Source organism: Photinus pyralis, unplaced genomic scaffold (genome assembly GCF_008802855.1).
Source record: "Photinus pyralis isolate 1611_PpyrPB1 unplaced genomic scaffold, Ppyr1.3 Ppyr1.4_LG6, whole genome shotgun sequence".
Lineage (NCBI taxonomy): Eukaryota > Metazoa > Arthropoda > Insecta > Coleoptera > Lampyridae > Photinus > Photinus pyralis.
Window position 1 is genome coordinate 14103761 of NW_022170663.1, and position 17310 is coordinate 14121070.

General features: G+C 36.6%; 2 protein-coding genes across 2 annotated transcripts; one reads left to right on the plus strand and one right to left on the minus strand.

Annotated features, from left to right (window-relative positions):
- Positions 1-8370: 8370 nt before the first annotated feature.
- LOC116174487 (cuticle protein 16.5-like) lies at positions 8371-8950 on the minus strand. The gene is made up of 2 exons (XM_031492422.1): positions 8930-8950; positions 8371-8874 (listed from the first exon to the last, which is right to left on the minus strand). Exons 1-2 carry the CDS (start codon positions 8939-8941, stop codon positions 8371-8373), a joined length of 516 nt encoding a protein of 171 aa, XP_031348282.1. The 5' UTR covers positions 8942-8950.
- Positions 8951-16636: 7686 nt separating this feature from the next.
- LOC116174488 (cyclin-dependent kinase inhibitor 1C-like) lies at positions 16637-17300 on the plus strand. The gene is made up of 2 exons (XM_031492423.1): positions 16637-16654; positions 16710-17300. Exons 1-2 carry the CDS (start codon positions 16640-16642, stop codon positions 17298-17300), a joined length of 606 nt encoding a protein of 201 aa, XP_031348283.1. The 5' UTR covers positions 16637-16639.
- Positions 17301-17310: the final 10 nt, after the last annotated feature.

The following is a 17310-nucleotide window of genomic DNA, read 5'->3' on the forward strand; positions in this document are numbered from 1 at the left end:
ATTTCACCCAGTCTTTCGAAATTAGTTTTTCACAATGATTACTAAAATTTTGCCACATGTCAGAAGTAGAATTTGAAAGAGCTTCAACCCATAAATTTTTAACCTTATCCTTGGATGAAAGCTGAGAATTTATACGCTTGTTGTAGTAAGTTTTACAGAACCCCCATGCCATTTCAATAGGATTGTACTGGCAATGGTACGGAGACAATCTAAGAACTTCGTGTCCATTCTCTTTGAAAAAATCGTCAGTCACGTAACGTTTGTTATTATCTTCCCTAAAAGGTTCAATTAAACTCCAAAGATAATTTTTAGTAATTTTGCCCTCAATTTTGACATTGTGTTTAATCAACCAATCCTGCATCTGATCCTTTTTCCAATTACGTGAGGGTAATTTTTCCAACTGCACTGAATGATACGGTGCATTGTCCAAGATCACCACACATTTACCTTGAATTTTGTTCAGAGCAGGAAGTAATTGATTAACCACCCAATTTTGAAAAATCTCCCCGTTCATAGTTTTGTGATAGTCCCTATCGTTATTATTTGAAGTTTGTAATAGATTACACCCTTCCAAAAATCCCAAACGCAACCCCGCATGCAAAACAGTAAAACGCTTCCCTTCTGATTTAATTTTAGACGGATTACTTTTAATTTTAGAATCGTGTACCCATTTTCAGACGCTGGATCGATTTTGAAAAATCGAAGTTTCGTCTAGATACACGAATGTTATATTTTCACTTGAATTTTGGTATTGCAAGAATTTCCTCAAAAATGTAATTTTGGATGCAACAACATGTTTTTGTTCACAGAGAATTTTACGTCCATTTACGTGTTTGTATTTATAACCCATGGATTTTAGAATGTTATATAAAGTAGTTTTCCCCTTATCAAAATCAAAATTTTCCCGCGCGTCCCTTAGTAAGTCAGCCAAAGTAAAGGGTTCATTTTTCGAGTGATAATTCCAAATCAGTCGTTGCAAATCTTCCCGAAATGAAAAATTTTTATATATAATATCAGTTTTAGGTCGTGGGCCAAAAGGTTTCAATTCAAAAGTATCCAGCCGGATAATTCTTTCAATGGTTTTTTCTGATACCTATAGAATAGTACAAACCCCAAAATTAGACCGAAAGTTAAGTTCAATGCATAAATACTCACATCCCAAATGTCACTAAGCCGCGCTAAGATTTCCGCTTTCCTTAGGTCGGGCCTGTCTGTTTTATAATGCCTGTAGGCTTTTAAAATTTGCATTTTCGCATCTGAGTTTATGATTTTCGGCATATTTGCTTAATTATAAATCACAATTGACTGATACGTATCCATGACGCCGATATACAAACATATTAGGTCTAGTGGCAAACAAAGTGTGAAAGCACTGACCACATTGTACGTTTAACCTATTCCAAATCCCAATTCCAATCCCATTATCATTATTTCTTCACCCGCCCTCCTCGCGATTCCTGTTTCCAATGCCTTCATATCTATAAGTTAACTTTTTTGCTTCCTAACTTCTTCACAATCCTCGTATCTATTAGAGAGTATCCTGTGTCAAGCGCAGCGAGGATTTTTATCTTATCTCCAATTTTATAAAACAATTCCAGTTCTACAACCTTTCCTTCCGTTTAAATGTCCAATCATCTCAGCAGATTCTTCCGCAGCTCTTTTTCTATTTCCGAAGTCGTCATGTAACAACTTATTATGGTTCCCTTTACATCCGTCCTTTCCAAATGTCTTTTCTACAGCCCCCTACATTGTGACCACCATTCAAACACAGATAGCAGTCTTCTTTCGCGTATAATTTCTCTTTTTTTTTCCACAAATTTCGTATGGAATTTCTCGCATACATAATCTTGTGTTCTTTCTTTCTGCAAATATTCCCCTTCCGTGGTTCAATTGTTTGATTTCTCAACTAACATATAAATTGTATCAACAATAAAATGTATCTAAAGGTGCGGTTGGGTGCTAAAATAGGCCGGTTGCCGGGGCAGGGATTCTGATCGCCTTTAATTTTTTCAATTACGGAATTCTTTTATTCAATTTTTCCATCGACCTTTAAACAGAAAGAAGCACTACCGAAATCGTTTGCTTTATTTGATTTTGAAGGGCGCTTTATCAACGAAACGGTAACAATGAATCCATACCAATTCAAATTATATTAGGCGATACCAAAGCATTTGGGGATTATTACAAGAAAAAACACTTTCGCGTTTTTAAAACGTCTGGTTGCGGCAATATAAGCTAATTAAGAATATCTTCGGGTTTCTTATTGTATAACGTAATGTGAGATATTAACGAAATATGCGTGCACGTAACTTTATTCAAAAGTAATTGCGATCACGTTTTCTTTGCAACCGAAGTGTTACCGACAAGCGTGACTGCAAATGAGAAATTCCTTTAGGGACGTTGAGATATTTGGTTTAGTGTTATAAGGTTAACATATTGTATTAACGAGTTAATGAGCTATTTGAACCACGTTCCTCTGATTACCTTCATTCAATGAAGAGACATTTTCTGAATCACGAAACTGAAAAAGCGTCTTAATCTCAGCCTGTCACGGATGCCGACGATTCAGTCTCGTAATGATGAAAAATATCCTTGTTGACGTTAATCGAGGCGTATGGAACGTTTCAAAGGGCAAGGACGAATTAGCTTCAAGAGCGGTAACCTCAGTTCATGACAAAAATACGCCAATTTTTACGATGAACCAGTTGGCAATGTCAAGGGAGCGTGGTTGCGACATTATACCTATTGTTTACTACAATATCCTTGATTGCTCAATTTGGTATGACACCCCCTACCTGTGCACTGTGCAGTCCGAATTCGCTATATATAAATCACAAACGCTTTAATCAAAATTATAGTGTCTCCGCTGAAGACAAACAAACCAACCCTATTCGCAAAGATGTTCAAATTGGTAAGTACACCCCCACTTACCCTTTCAAAAGATCTTATTGTAAATTTTCAGTTCGTTTTCGCCTGCCTCTTGGCCTTTGTCGCCGCCGAAGCCAAACCGTCCGGATACCTGTCTCTGGCGTACAGTGCACCCCTTGCATATTCCTCGAGCTACGCCTACGCAAGTCCCTTGGCATACGCCGGATACGCACCTGCCTACTACAAAGGCTATTACTCGGCTCCACTGGCCTACGCTTACAGGTCCTACTATTACTGAAATCCTAAACTGTCATTTAATGCAATAAACGCTTATCCTTAACCAACACGTGTTTGCTAGGGCTTTAGGAGGATTAGGGATAAATGCCAACTTACCGCCTACTTCAATTTCGACGTTTGTAAATAGTTTGCGTCGGGTTCATCGTCCAGCCATACTTGTGAAGGGAACAGAAAGAACTGTTGACTTTTTGCATCTTTTCAGTTTGTCCCTATCTCAAAATATCCATACACTTCTGTGTGTTAGGAAATCATAATGCTACATTTAGTACCCCGTTAGCTCTGGAGCTTTGCAATGCAGGCAACCCCCGTATATCATACTTTTTCCAAATGAATTAAAATGGAAATGGAAGATATACGACGGATTTCCTGCTTTCTTTTTGATCAAATTCATTGGCAAATTACAGGGAGGGGACCCTCAAACATCAAACATTATTTTTTGGTTTTTTAAACACAAAAACTTGTGCTTTATTTTCAATTTGCTTTGATCGATTATCTTACTGGTTCAATTATTATTTAAATTCGTTCAATATTCCCAATGTTTTGCGTCAAAGAGGGTTGAGATCCACTAGAGTGACGACAGATTTTGTTTTTCCTGAAAATACTATGTATACAGTGTGTCCCAAAAGTAATTCGTACATTATTCCTCTTGTGTTTTCAGAAAAATCCAAAACCAGTTGATTACTTATAAAAATTGTCATTTTGTGACATTACCTTGAAAATTGTTGAACCATATTTGACAGATTGATAATTAATTTAAATAGCACCTCCATCAATTTTGAGCATAAAGTGATAACGTACCTTTAAAGAGGATTTTTTTCATATAGGGTTTAAGCTTCCTAGTACCGGGTGGGGACGAAAAATACTATTTCAATCTCGTAATAAATAAAACCATCCCGAATTACTTATCTTTTTTACTTTTCAAGATATATGCAAAAACAGCCTATAGTGTCGCACCTGGTAACAAGTGTTACAAATTAAGTGACAATACTTTTTGCGATATTTTGGGATTTGATTGTAAACAGATTTGTAATTGTCTTATTGCTTTCAATTTGTGATAAAGCTACATATTCAAAAAAACAAGTGATATAAAAACAAAAGAGCATCAGAAAACAAATTAATTTGTTTAAATAGAACGGTTACTTTTTTCTGTAATATGGTTAAAGGGCTTGAAATTCCCTTTACGATGATATCAAATATGTTATAATTACCTTGGAATTAAAGCTACAGTAAAGTTTTTAAAACAAATCGCAGTAACCATGGAAATTTAAACAAAAACAAAAGAGAGTTTTTCACTTGTCATTTCTGTCAACAAAATCAGTTTAGTGAACAATACAACTACGCAATGCAACAAAAATAGTAATTACACAAATGATGAAAAAATGTTAAGGGTTTTTATTCGATGTAATGATAATACATAGGAAGACAAGTGCAACGTTATATAATAGTTACTTCTGTATCCGCTTTTCAATTGTTTTCTTCGCTTCCTGTTGTAAATGTTATGTTTTTGTTTAAATTCCACAGCTACTGCGATTGGTTCTAAACGCATTACTGCAGCTTTAATTTGTAAGAATTATAACATATTTGATATAATTGTAAAGAGCATTTCAAGCTCTTTAAGAATATTACAGAAAAAAGTAACCGTTCTATTTAAAAAAATTAATTTGTTCTCTGATGCCATTTTGTTTTTATATCACTTGTTTTTTTTTTAATATATAGCATTATCAGAATTTGAAAGTAGAGTATTTTTGCTTCTTACGCTTTTTTGCTATCCCCAGCCCCCAATAATAAAAGAAATGTGTTTGGACATGGAAAATCAAATACACAGTATTTTAGATAATTGTGTCATACACTGTTGCAATTAGTATTGTTATAATTTCCTGTTGGAATTAGTGGTCGATTTATGGGGGTTATATCTATTATACAGTGTGTTGTGTCCCAGATTGCGTGCGGATTGCATGGATAACTTTCTTATTATTAAAGATAGAGAATTGGTCAAGTGGACGATGTTTTGCAGTTTTAGATGCTTATTTAAAATGTCCTTGTGGAAATTCAAAAAAACTAAAATTGATCATTACCTTTAATGTCTTCGAAAGTATAAGAGATTTAAAAAAAAAGTTTTACTCGTATATAAAAGTTACTGTCTTTAATACGCTTAATTTAGAATTAATGGGGGGGGGGGGGGGGGGTAGCTCTGCGGTGCACCACAAAAACATTTTTTTGCTTCATTTTAGTACTCCTTTTTCGGAAATCAATTACAATACAGTTTTTTTTTAAATTGCAGCTGATAATTAAAACTTTTGATTGAGACGTCCGATCGAAAAAGTACGATTTGTTTTGGATTCTACGCACCAAAATTAATAAGAAAAAGTGTTTTCCCGAGAAATTTTGGTGCAGTCAATTTTTGGTAAAAAAGGAAGGTTATACACTGCCTTTTTTTGAGCCCCGAAAAAAAACTTGTCTCAGATCGACCCGGAAAAAAATTTTCTTATAGAATGTGGCCTGTAGAATCCATAATTTCAAACAGTTCCAAGATTGGGCTTCTAGTTCAAAAGTTACAGCCCTTTGAATTTTCTTTCGAAATTGGTTTCTAGTCCATAACTTTTGATTGAGAAGTCCGATCGAAAAAGTACGAATTGTTTTGGATTCTACGCACCTAAATTAATAAGAAAAAGTGTTTTCCCGAGAAATTTTGGTGCAGTCCATTTTTGGTAAAAAAGGAAGGTTATACACTGCCTTTTTCTTATAGAATGTGGCCTGTAGAATCCATAATAAAACCATTTCAAATGCGAATATCTCCGAAACGAATCAATAGAATTTAAAAAGCAAAGCAGATTAGTAATCACGATTAAATTGGCTTTCAAATAATGTGCCATTTGCCATAGGATTCCATTTAAAATTTTAGGGGTTAAGCTCCCTACGTAGAGGGGTGAAAACTTGGGTTCGTGATTTGTATTCCAAAAGTTGGGAGAGGGATAAATAAATAAATAATTTCTATGTAGGTCAGGAGAAATTTATCACATGTCTTCTTCATAAGATGATGGTTAAGTCATTTGTGTAAAGGGCTGCTTTAGCTGATACACTGTAGCATAATGCGGGAGTTCTGCGACCCCAATGTCTGATTGTATGTGACCTCGCCCCCCTTGGCCACCCTAGTTGACGCAGGGGATTTAGAGCGGTCAACGTTAATTTTTGGGACTTCTTCACTCGCGTGGACTGACCCCTAAACGCCCTCACAGCAGGGTGGACCTTATCCTTATATATGGTACTTTCTCAGCTTTATTGCTTATTATCTCGACGTAAGTGTCGAATAACCGCTTAGCCTCTAAGTGGTGGAATATTAGCAAGAACCTTGAGGCTTCGCGTCGGGGTAGTACTGTACGGCTTTAATATCCTTAATAGAAATGACCTCCGGACCGAGTCCAGAATGACTTTTAGTTTCGTGTTACCGCCCCTTTTGCCCTCGACCTCAGCACCGTATTATAGCAGGTCTTAATGCTGGTATAGATAAATTGTTCGTATGGGGGATTCAGGGGCCTCCCAGTTCGTGCCAGCAATATGGAAAAGTCGGCCTGACACCTTTTCCGCTTTTTCTTCATACTCTTAACATGATTAATAAATGTCAGTAGTCTAGGCGATAGAGACTGTAAAATTGGCAAACTGGACATTTTGAGGTGGAAAAGAAAAAAAATGGTGGAATATGTTCAGTTAGGTGTCAAAAACAACACATTAAAAATCCCACCCTCCAGACCCTGTGCTAAAGGCTCCAGCCACCCCACCATCCCCCAAAAACCGTGTTTTCGCTCTTTTTGGCTGATATCTCGCGATCTATGAGGTCTATATGAAATATTTTTAGCTGAAAATATTTCTCGGGAAATTTCATACAAGGTAGATACTCAGAAGTTAGCCTAGGTGTACCTCTTAGCCTAGGAAATTCATAAAAGCGGCGAAAATCATCAATTTTCGTGGCTTTTTGCAAATATATCGCGACCTTTAGGGCTAGATGAAATATTTTTAGCTGAAAATGCTCCTCGTGAAATTTTTTACAAGGTAGATACTCAGAAGTTAGCCTAGGTGTACCTCTTAGCCTAGAAAATTCATAAAAGGAGGCGAAAATCATCATTTTCGTGTTTTTTTTTGCGGTTTTTTGCAAAAATATCGCGACCGTCAGGGCTAGATGAAATATGTTTAGCTGAAAATGCTCTTCGTGCAATTTCATACGAGATAGGTAACTGAAGAGTTGGCGTAAAGTCACCTTTCACCTTCAACTTTCATGTGTGAGGAAATATTCATTGTAAAACAAAGTATTCTATGTACCATTTATTCACGTAAAAACAGTATTTTAATATTAAAATATTCACACATTCATTTATACCTCAAATTCCTCGCTCTTTTTGGCTGATATCTCGCGATCTATGAGGTCTATATGAAATATTTTTAGCTGAAAATATTTCTCGGGAAATTTCATACAAGGTAGATACTCAGAAGTTAGCCTAGGTGTACCTCTTAGCCTTTCATCGAGAAATATATCTTTAGGGCTAGAGAAATATTTTTAGCTGAAAATGCTCCTTGTGAAATTTCTTACAAGGTAGATACTCAGAAGTTAGCCTAGGTGTACCTCTTAGCATTTGAGGAATGGTGGGGTGACTGAAGCCTTTAGCACAGGGTCTGGGGGGTGGAATTTTTAATATGTTGTTTCAGACACCTAACTGAACATACTCCACCATTTCTTTTCCACCTCAAAATGTCCAGTTAGATGTCTTTATCGCCTAGACTACAGTTTAGGATGTAAAATGAGATCTAAGTTCTTAAGGCTCGGTGTTTCCCTGACGTCGTCTGGTTGTGTGCGTAATATTTCGTACATGTTCTCCTTTTTTTACTGATAAAATTATGGGTTTTTTTACGGAAAAACAATTCAAATGATTTTTTTCAAATTTTTCTTTACGTCCAAATAATAATGTCCATCTTGTTAGTAAAAGATCGCGACATAGAGAAACTGTTACAAATAACTACGAAAAAAGTTTTTCACTAATTGGTCAATAGAAATCGTTGATGTAATGGGTATCTTACCCACAATCGCTTGTATGGGTGCCTACATACTTAGTAATAACGTCATAATACTCGTACATAAATCGTACTATAGTAAAATTGCAATTCAAACTATGTATTTCTCATTATTTACACTGTACAAAATTATGTTATTATGGTCTACGCAACAACGGCTGGGGCTGCGACATAGGGTGAACGTGCAACCACCGGGGCAGATACGTAGGGTGCAGCTGCTACGTATGGGGATGCAACGTAAGGGGCGGCCGTATACCGGGCGGCGACATATGGAGAAGCAGCGGCTACGTAAGGGGTGCCGGCAACGTATGGAGCGGAAAGGTACGGTGCGGAAACGTACGGAGCGGCAGCGGCGGCAACATAAGGAGATGGTGCTGCGACGTAGGGTGCTGCGGCCGCTACGTAAGGGGCTGCACGTACAGGCGCCGCTACTGCCAAGGGTGCTGCGGCGACTAGTGGGGCAGCCAACCCGTTGTAATTGCGGGCGATTACTTGCGAACTTTGTGCCGTAACGTAGGCGGGTGCAACCGCTGGCGCCGCGACGACCGCCGCAGCCGCCGGTGCAACAAGAGCGGCCGCCGCATGACTTGGTTTCGGTTCCGGAACGGCGAGGGTTCCAAAAACGGCAACCACGGCGAATACGAACACCTAAATATAAACAAATTATAGGTATCTTTCTCGTTCACAAATGCGATTCACTTACGGCTTTGTACATGTTTGCTGAGTGAAGTTGTTAGCTGCAACTGATGCTGATGACCAACTAAATTTGGGTTTATATACTGGAACCACCCCATCAGTCGTTGTGGTGTTAAATGTAGTGCAATCGTTGCACACATCGGTTTGTTGCAAGAACCATACGTGATTCGGGTACCTACACTTTACATAATTCGCGTTGCATATAACAGTTATTTTGGAGGCTTCGAATTTTGTATGCAAGCTATACTTTGAGGTTTCTTAATTACAAGAAACCGATTTTCCTAGTCGGAATACAAATATCTTATTATGCACTGTTGTATTGAAGGGGAAAAGTTCGATGTAATTCATGAAACTTGCAAATTGTATCATGTATCCGGCTAAAATTATATCCTTTTATTTTGTTTCTCGTAATAATGAACAAAATAAGTTAACATTTACGCAAAATTGAAGCAATTCAATGCTCAAGCGCGCCTAAACATTGCAGCACATCGTACAGATTGAACTGTATTTAGTCTAAGCTCATGGAGTAAAAATTCACTGCTGTTTGGTGGTTTTTTCTAATATAAGGTCCTTTTATGAAGCGCTTTCGTGCCACTACAGAAAGTATGGTCTATTTTTAATTAAATGTAGTTTACAATAGGTGTGAATAAAGGGCTGGTTTGGAGAAGGTGAACAGCCCCTACGTACCACCTCTCGAAAGGAATATTAAGGAAATGTTGATAACTAATAAGCCAGTCTTAACAATGTGACTTCGTTTGGTTCATAATAAGACTAATGGTTCTGCATGAGAGTCAAGATTGTTCACTTTTCACTCACATGAAGGATAAACGGAAGGAGCGTTGACAACCAGAAACATCGTGAGTGAAGCTACACCGTCCGAGGCTGGATTTACCACGAGAAGATGCAATTCAAAGTATCTGCTGTAGTGTAGAACTCCCTAAAATTGTCGAGAAACTAGAAGTCTGGCTTGGGTAGTGGGCGCAATTTGAAAAACTTAACGAAAAGAATTTAGCTGCAGTAAACAAGTTTCGAGCTTTCGTACAGTGTATGGAAATTGGAACAGAAGGTCATCATTCATCAAACAGTTTTATTTTTGGTTAACTTCTAAAGACGAATATTCCATGGGGAATCCTCTGGAGCAGAATCCGTTGAATATTTTTTGGGGTGAATTTTCACAGAACATCGCGTACATAGCGTAGTTTTTTTACGCGGTGACAAGTATTAGTACAGGCTATATAATATTTTTGTATGAAAAAAATTAGTTACCGGGCGAAACCGGGTTTTTCAGGCAGGTGGAATGACTAGAATTTGGGAAAAAATAATTAAAACAGCTCAATTTTTCCGCGGGTGAAATCACTGGAGTTGAAAGGGGTGGAAAGTGGTATTTTGCAAATTGTGGTAAAACTATTGATTTTAGACGAAAATGTTAAATGTAAAAGTTATAGAGATTAAAAAAATGAGCAACTTTTGTATCTACACTATTTTCACATAACCTCCAATTTTCCTAGAAAAACCGGAAAAACTGTTTTTTTCGTTTTTTATTGTTATTTTTGCGAAAAAAATGTCGTAGGGGTTTAAAATTTGGAGGAAACATAGCTTGTTTTATGATAAAAAAGAAGATAATTTTTTGGGCCCGTAAAGTTGAACCGTTTCCAAGATCTCACGATTTCTGAAAAAAACCACCTCTTTTTCAAGGGGATGAAAAATCTATTTTTTTCATCGTACAGAGGTGCGGAGGGTAGCAAAATTTTCGGGAAGACTTGCATTTTAATCTCTTGCGACATTTTTGGAGTTGCAAATAAAAAATAAATACAAACAACCTGTTCTAGACGGACTAAAACAAATGGCATCAGTTATATTTTATGGAAGTCCGGGTATCTGGTTGTCAGAATGGGGTTAATTATACCCCTCACATTTAAGTTCCACCCATATTCTTCACAATTAGACATATTTAAGATGGGAGCCAAACTGCTTTTCCATATAAAATATTGATAAAATGCTCTTAAGCTGTGCTGTTTTAAGGCGGCAGGTGGAAATTTATAAGTATCATTGCCTAGTTTAGACGACATTTTTGCTCCCAACTCATTTATATTGTTGTAACAACGGGAAATCGAAATAGACTTCGAATAGGTACAAAATCATACAATATTTTTGCATCCTTTGAAATAGGGGTTCAGTAAAATTCCTATGCTCTAACAAGGCTGTCCAACATGAGGCCCGCGGGCCGCATGACACCTAGTTTTTTGCGACCCGTAAAACAAGCACTAAAATGTATACATTTCCTTCAAATAAGAAATATGCACATATCACTGACGTGTTGCATACAAAGATGTTATAATGCGACCCTCCAAGTTGAATTTTTCTTAAGGGCCACTTGTAATTGGCCATCCCTGCTCTATATAAAGTAAATCGTAGTTAGTATTTTTGAAAAACTTTCCATGCAGATGCTTTTCCAATTCGGTTGAACTGACCCCAAACATTGCACACATTGATGTAGAGCATATGAATTTTACTGAACTCCTATTTCAAAAGTTGCAAAAATATTGTACGTTTCAGTTTCAGGTGATCCCAAAGTAAGAAGCTATTTGATACAGAGGATATCCTTAGCGATTTAACGAGGTACCTAATGGTGGTTCCATTCCTCGACAGTGTAGTCTAGATGAAATATTATATCTTTACCTGAAACCGTCAAGAAAATCTAAATTTCAGGGCTATTTTGACATTAGAAAGTTGATCTTTACCTGACTAGTACTGTAATATTTTTGCCTGACTCCCATTACAGTCCTAGTACTTGCAAAATAACAATTAGATCGTTCATTGAATAAGTTATTCAATCAACGTTGGATAATTATAATGCAGACTGTGGATATTTTTAAATATTAATATACCTACACAAAGGATAATGGTTTTTTTAATTAATAACAATTAATGGAATATGTGTGAAAGTAATTATTTCTTTAGTTTTGCGCCAGTCATTAAAAGGTTTGTATGCCTTTTCGTGCTTTCTTGACTTTGTGGGGAGCGAATATTGCACTACGGTGGCCGCATCTTCGGCTACATTATAACAACGTCTCGCGTAGGTACTCTTCTTCACTGATACCTGCTTTTGTACCTAGTTATTAAGACTGTATAGTTGAAAAGTACAAAGCATAAACTGCAAACTGCATTAAAAATGACACTGATTGTTTTAATTATTTTGAAATCTCTATGGAAACAATTACCTAATGTCATTTTAGCATGCGTGATTAGGTATCAAAATTTCACACATATGAATAATTTAATTTGGAAAAGTTATCTACATGTTGCGGTTTCAGGTAAAATTTTATACATAATACGTCATGAAAGTGAGTCCACCTGACTTGGAGGCATTAAAGAGATACTCGGACGCTACGCGTCCTCGTACTTTTCAATAAGCCTCCGCGTCATGTAAACGACCACTTTCATGACTTATTATGTAAATAACTATTAATTAATATCCTTGTTATAATATTCTTATTCTTAATTTTTATTATTTAAAAACAATTGTAGGATTTTGTACCTATGCGTAGTCGCAGTCTATTTTGATTTCCCGTTGTTACAATATAAATGAGTTGCGAGAAAAATTGTGGTCCAAACTGGGCAATGATAAACTTCAACCTACAACTGACGCCTTAAAAGATTTTTATCAATAGTTTGTATGATGGAAAAGCAGTATGACTCCCATCTTAAATACCTCTAATTGTGAAGAATATGGGTGGAAATTAAATCCTATGTGTACGTTCTTGCCGTATATGCAATGTAAAATGAGCGGAGAAAAATCCTTATATTTTCATTACCATTAGAGCTAACGACAAATAAATGCGCCGTTGTAAAGATAATTAAAAATAGGAACTTTTTGAAAAATTCCATTTTTTCCTTTTTTGGACCGTTTGGACATCGGTATCAACAGACGAAATTAGGGGGTTTAGTCCAAACTCTACAGAAAAACATCATTAGATGCTTTTTACCTTCAAAAGCTTGACGGGGTGGATTTCTAAACCACTTTTGAGCGCGCGGGAACTCTACTATTTCTTGGCGAGCGAGCGAATCTACTTTGAAGGGGGTTGAGCATTTCGACGCGAGTATTATTAGATTGAACATTTAATTGTCCTACTGAATTAGGATTTATAGGTGTAACACATTATATTATAATTATTAATCACACACAATTCATTTACGCAATGATAATTAGAAAACTTGTATAAGAGATAGGTACTCGTAACAATGGACGCCTAAATGATATTTTATCTCTTACTGTATGCATACGTAATGACTTAACACAGTTAGGCTAGGAAGGAACATTTCCTGTCACTTGCATGCAAAAGTGATGACATTAGGTGGTTATTGCCGATATGATCATTATCTCTGTGAATTAACCATGACTTAATACTAAATCTAATAACAACTAGTTTTCTTTCTAACGATCCCAAAGTCAATGAGTACACCAAAATACATGCGATAATAATAATAATAATTTTTAATAATAATAATTTATTAAGCCTTTGTTGCTATTTTACAATAGATAAGGCAAGTCACACAGAAAAAATCAGTAGTAGGTATAAAACACACACATTGTACAAATATAGGACAAACATTATAATTTAGATGACATTCAAATACTCTTGGACTGTGTAACAACACTTTACAATGAGGAAGTCTTTGAGTACATTTTTGAATGTGTTTGTATTATTAATATTTTTGATGTCAGGTGATAGTACATTGTAAAGGTAACACCCTGCGTACTGGACTGACTTCTTGAACTTTGAGTGATGGGAGATACAAATTATCTCCAGATCTAGTGGAGTATTCATGATTGTCACGGTTTCGTTTTAAAACTAGTCGGTGTTTATGAATGTACCTACACTAAAATTTTTAACAGGTAAACTGACACAAAGGTTAAAAGTCTATTGTTTCTAAACGTGTCTCTACACGATTCGTTAAATTTTAGGTTGTATATACGCCGGATTATTCGTTTTTGTAAGGTAAACACTCTACAAGCTTCTGTTGCTTGTCCCCACACGATAATATTATAACTAAAAGCAGAATACACTTTGGCATAGTAAACTGAGAGTAACGCATTTTTGTCCAGGTAATTAGTTAAATTAAGGAAAAGATAGTGTAGTTTTTTTAATTTTGTACAGACGAAGTCAACATGGTCAGAGAAAGTCAACTTACTGTCGATAACAGTTCCCAGAAAAGTAGCTTTTTCGACAAGATTAATAATTTGTTCGTCGTTGGTTTGAATTGGGGTAGTTTGGAGGTTACTAATTCCGTAGCTGAAGCCTAGGCACGCTGTTTTGTTTATATTGACTTTCAGTTTATTATAAAGGCACCACTTCATAAATAAACTGAGCGCAGTTTCGAGCTTTGATATTGCTTCTTCTCGAGTTGAGGCTGAGACGATAATAGTGGTGTCATCGGCATACATAAAGAGAACGCCATATTTTCCCAGATACTCGACCATATCGTTAACGTAGATTAGGAAAAGCATTGGAGCAAGGGTACTTCCCTGTGGAGTCCCAATATCGATATTAAATTGTTCTGATTTCTCTCCCTTTATGTGAACTCTAAAAGGCCTATCCGACACGAAGGAAATCACCCATTCGTTAACTTTTCCTCTAATGCCTGCTGCATTTAATTTTTCTGTAAGTAGTTCATGGTCTACAGTGTCGAAAGCCCGTGAGATGTCGAGAAGCGCTGCGATTACTACCCTCCCACGGTCCAGTTCTTTATGAATTTCCTGGATGAAATCAATCGTGGCAGTTTCTGTTGAGCGGTTTGCTCTAAATCCATACTGAGAATGACTTAAGACATTGTTGTTATTCAGAAATGCAGAGATTTTATCGCACACAATTCTCTCAATTATTTTTGAAAACACTGATAGCACTGAAATTGGTCTATAGTTAGACGGGTCCTTTGGATCAAGTTTTTTGTACACATTTGATAAAAAATAATAGTTATTTACTTCAATCAAAATTTAAACATATCGTATGTCATAATGAAGTTTGACGCTTAGCAATCTAGATACGGGTATGTTTCAATTTTAAATGCCATTATTAAAATTAACGCAGCAATTGTTGTTTACTTTCCTCACTAGTCACTAGAGAGGAAAATTGTATTTTCCTCACTAGTGGCGAAAGTAAAAAACAATTGCTGTGTTAATCTTAATAATGACATACGATTATCTGGATTGCTGTGATAAACTTCGCATTATTGCATACGAAAATTTTTCAATTTTAATTGTAGTTTCAGAAAAAAATATGTGTAAAACTTGAGAGGAAAGTATTTTTCACTTTCTTCTCTAGTTGTACAAATAACTATTTCTTGGAACTCTGTATAAGTTTACATATTTCGACTTCTAACCCAAGTGCCAAGCTCGTTTAGCCGAGGTCATGCACAGTAGGTACTATTTTTGAAAGTGAATTAATTTTCAACTGTTCGGTTCGGAAATGAAGTACTTCACTTTCAGATGAAATTTTAGAGCTGCAAACTCTAAGATTGGAGATTTAAATTTAATGTTAGATGTTCATTTGTGTTGACGGGCGTGAAGGCAGATTTTTCAGCGAAAATTAGAACTGCACAGAAATAAAAGAAAATGGAATTATGAAAATTATCGATCTAACAATTTTATTAGGTTGGTATTATCAAAATTTCACATGAAAGTGAAATAGAATTTTAGCATGTAAAACGGGTTCAATTTTCCTTTTAGATAAGTTTTAATAAAATCTTCAATTTTTAAAGTACTCCTGGAAGGACGCACCAAAGCTTTTATAGTCAAACTTTGATATACGTGCGAAAATGTGTTCGAATGTAATCCAAATTACACATGAAAAGTGCGAGTAATTGATTTCATTAAGTTACTTCTACAGTCGATCTACTATGTTTTTTCATCCAGTTAGTTAAGGGATAAGACAAAAGACAAAAACTTTATTAGAGAGCGACATTCTGGAGTTATTTTAGATTTTTGCAAAAGAAAGTCGCAGTTGAAGCAGAAGAAAACGTGTCTGAATTACGTTTAAAAAGACATTTTATACAAAGGAGAATTCAACTGAGAAACTTCCTTATTATATATTTTTTGCACATTATTTTCTTCTTGTCTCGTCAAATCAATTTAAAAAATGTCTACGCTAAGATTATTTCAAAAATTGCAATGTAAGCCTATAATTTTCTATCAAATTGTCCTTAGTCTTATCCCAACTTCAAACGAACAGTGTAAAGATGTTGACATTAAGCACGTTTATTTATCTTTGGGATCTTTAGATCGGATATTAGTTAGTGTCTAATTGGAAAATAAAAGCCCCTCACACCATTGTTTTACATACAGCCATTGTTTTTCAATGTAATGTAAAATAAGAAGCTAAAGCCAATCTTGTATTACGGAAAAATTTGTCTATCTCAAGAAGAGCCTGGAGAAACTTATATCTTCCACATTTAAAAAAACTCCTGGTTTAGTTTCACAATAATTGTTAGTTGCCTGTTACATCATCGTGTGACAAACTGAATAATTTATTCAATGAAATCGAACACGTACGCACCGTTTAAATTTCCAGCACGTCCAATTTGGTTCAGTCAGTTACTTTTCACTTTACTTCCTTTGGTAGTGTAAGTGATAATGGGGGGTAGCTCTTTTGGTATATATACGCGAGATACCTTGACCGAAAATATTCAAGTAACTGAATTGAAGGTTATAGTTTTGAAAATGATGTACAATAAGGTAAGGTGTCGTAGACCAAGTTGTTTTAGATAACAATAAGGTTTTTTTTGTGTAGATTTTCGTAATGATGTCGGTGTTGGCGTGCCGTGCGATGGGGAGTGTGGTGGCACCGGTCTATGCCCCGGCGTTGAGTTACACAAGAGCAGTTCCGTACAACATTCCACCATTCGCTGCGAGTGTTAACGTTTTTAACAGACTAGTTCACGCTCCAGTTGTGCATGCGGCACCAGTTTTACCGGCACCGGCGATTCTTCCCCATGCTCGTTCCATTCATCCGATTCCGGCTCCTCTCCATTTCCCCCACCCCTTACATGCGCATATAGGTCATCCAGTTGCTGCACCTTTAGCGGCACCAGTTCCTCACGCTTTTCCAGCAGCGGCCCCTGTTCCTTTCCCATATGGTTTACCGGCACCTTTACCACATGCCTTACCGGCCCCTTTACCACATCCTTTACCGGCACCTTTACCACACGCTTTACCGGCACCTTTGCCACATGCAGTAGCCGCACCTGCACCTTTACCTTATGCGCTACCCGCGCCCTTACCACACCATGTAGCGGCACCATTGCATCACGCAGCACTTCCGGAACCCTTACCTCATGCTCTCCCGCAGCACTTGCCGCATGCGGTTCCTTGGCGAAGATGAGGAGATTAGT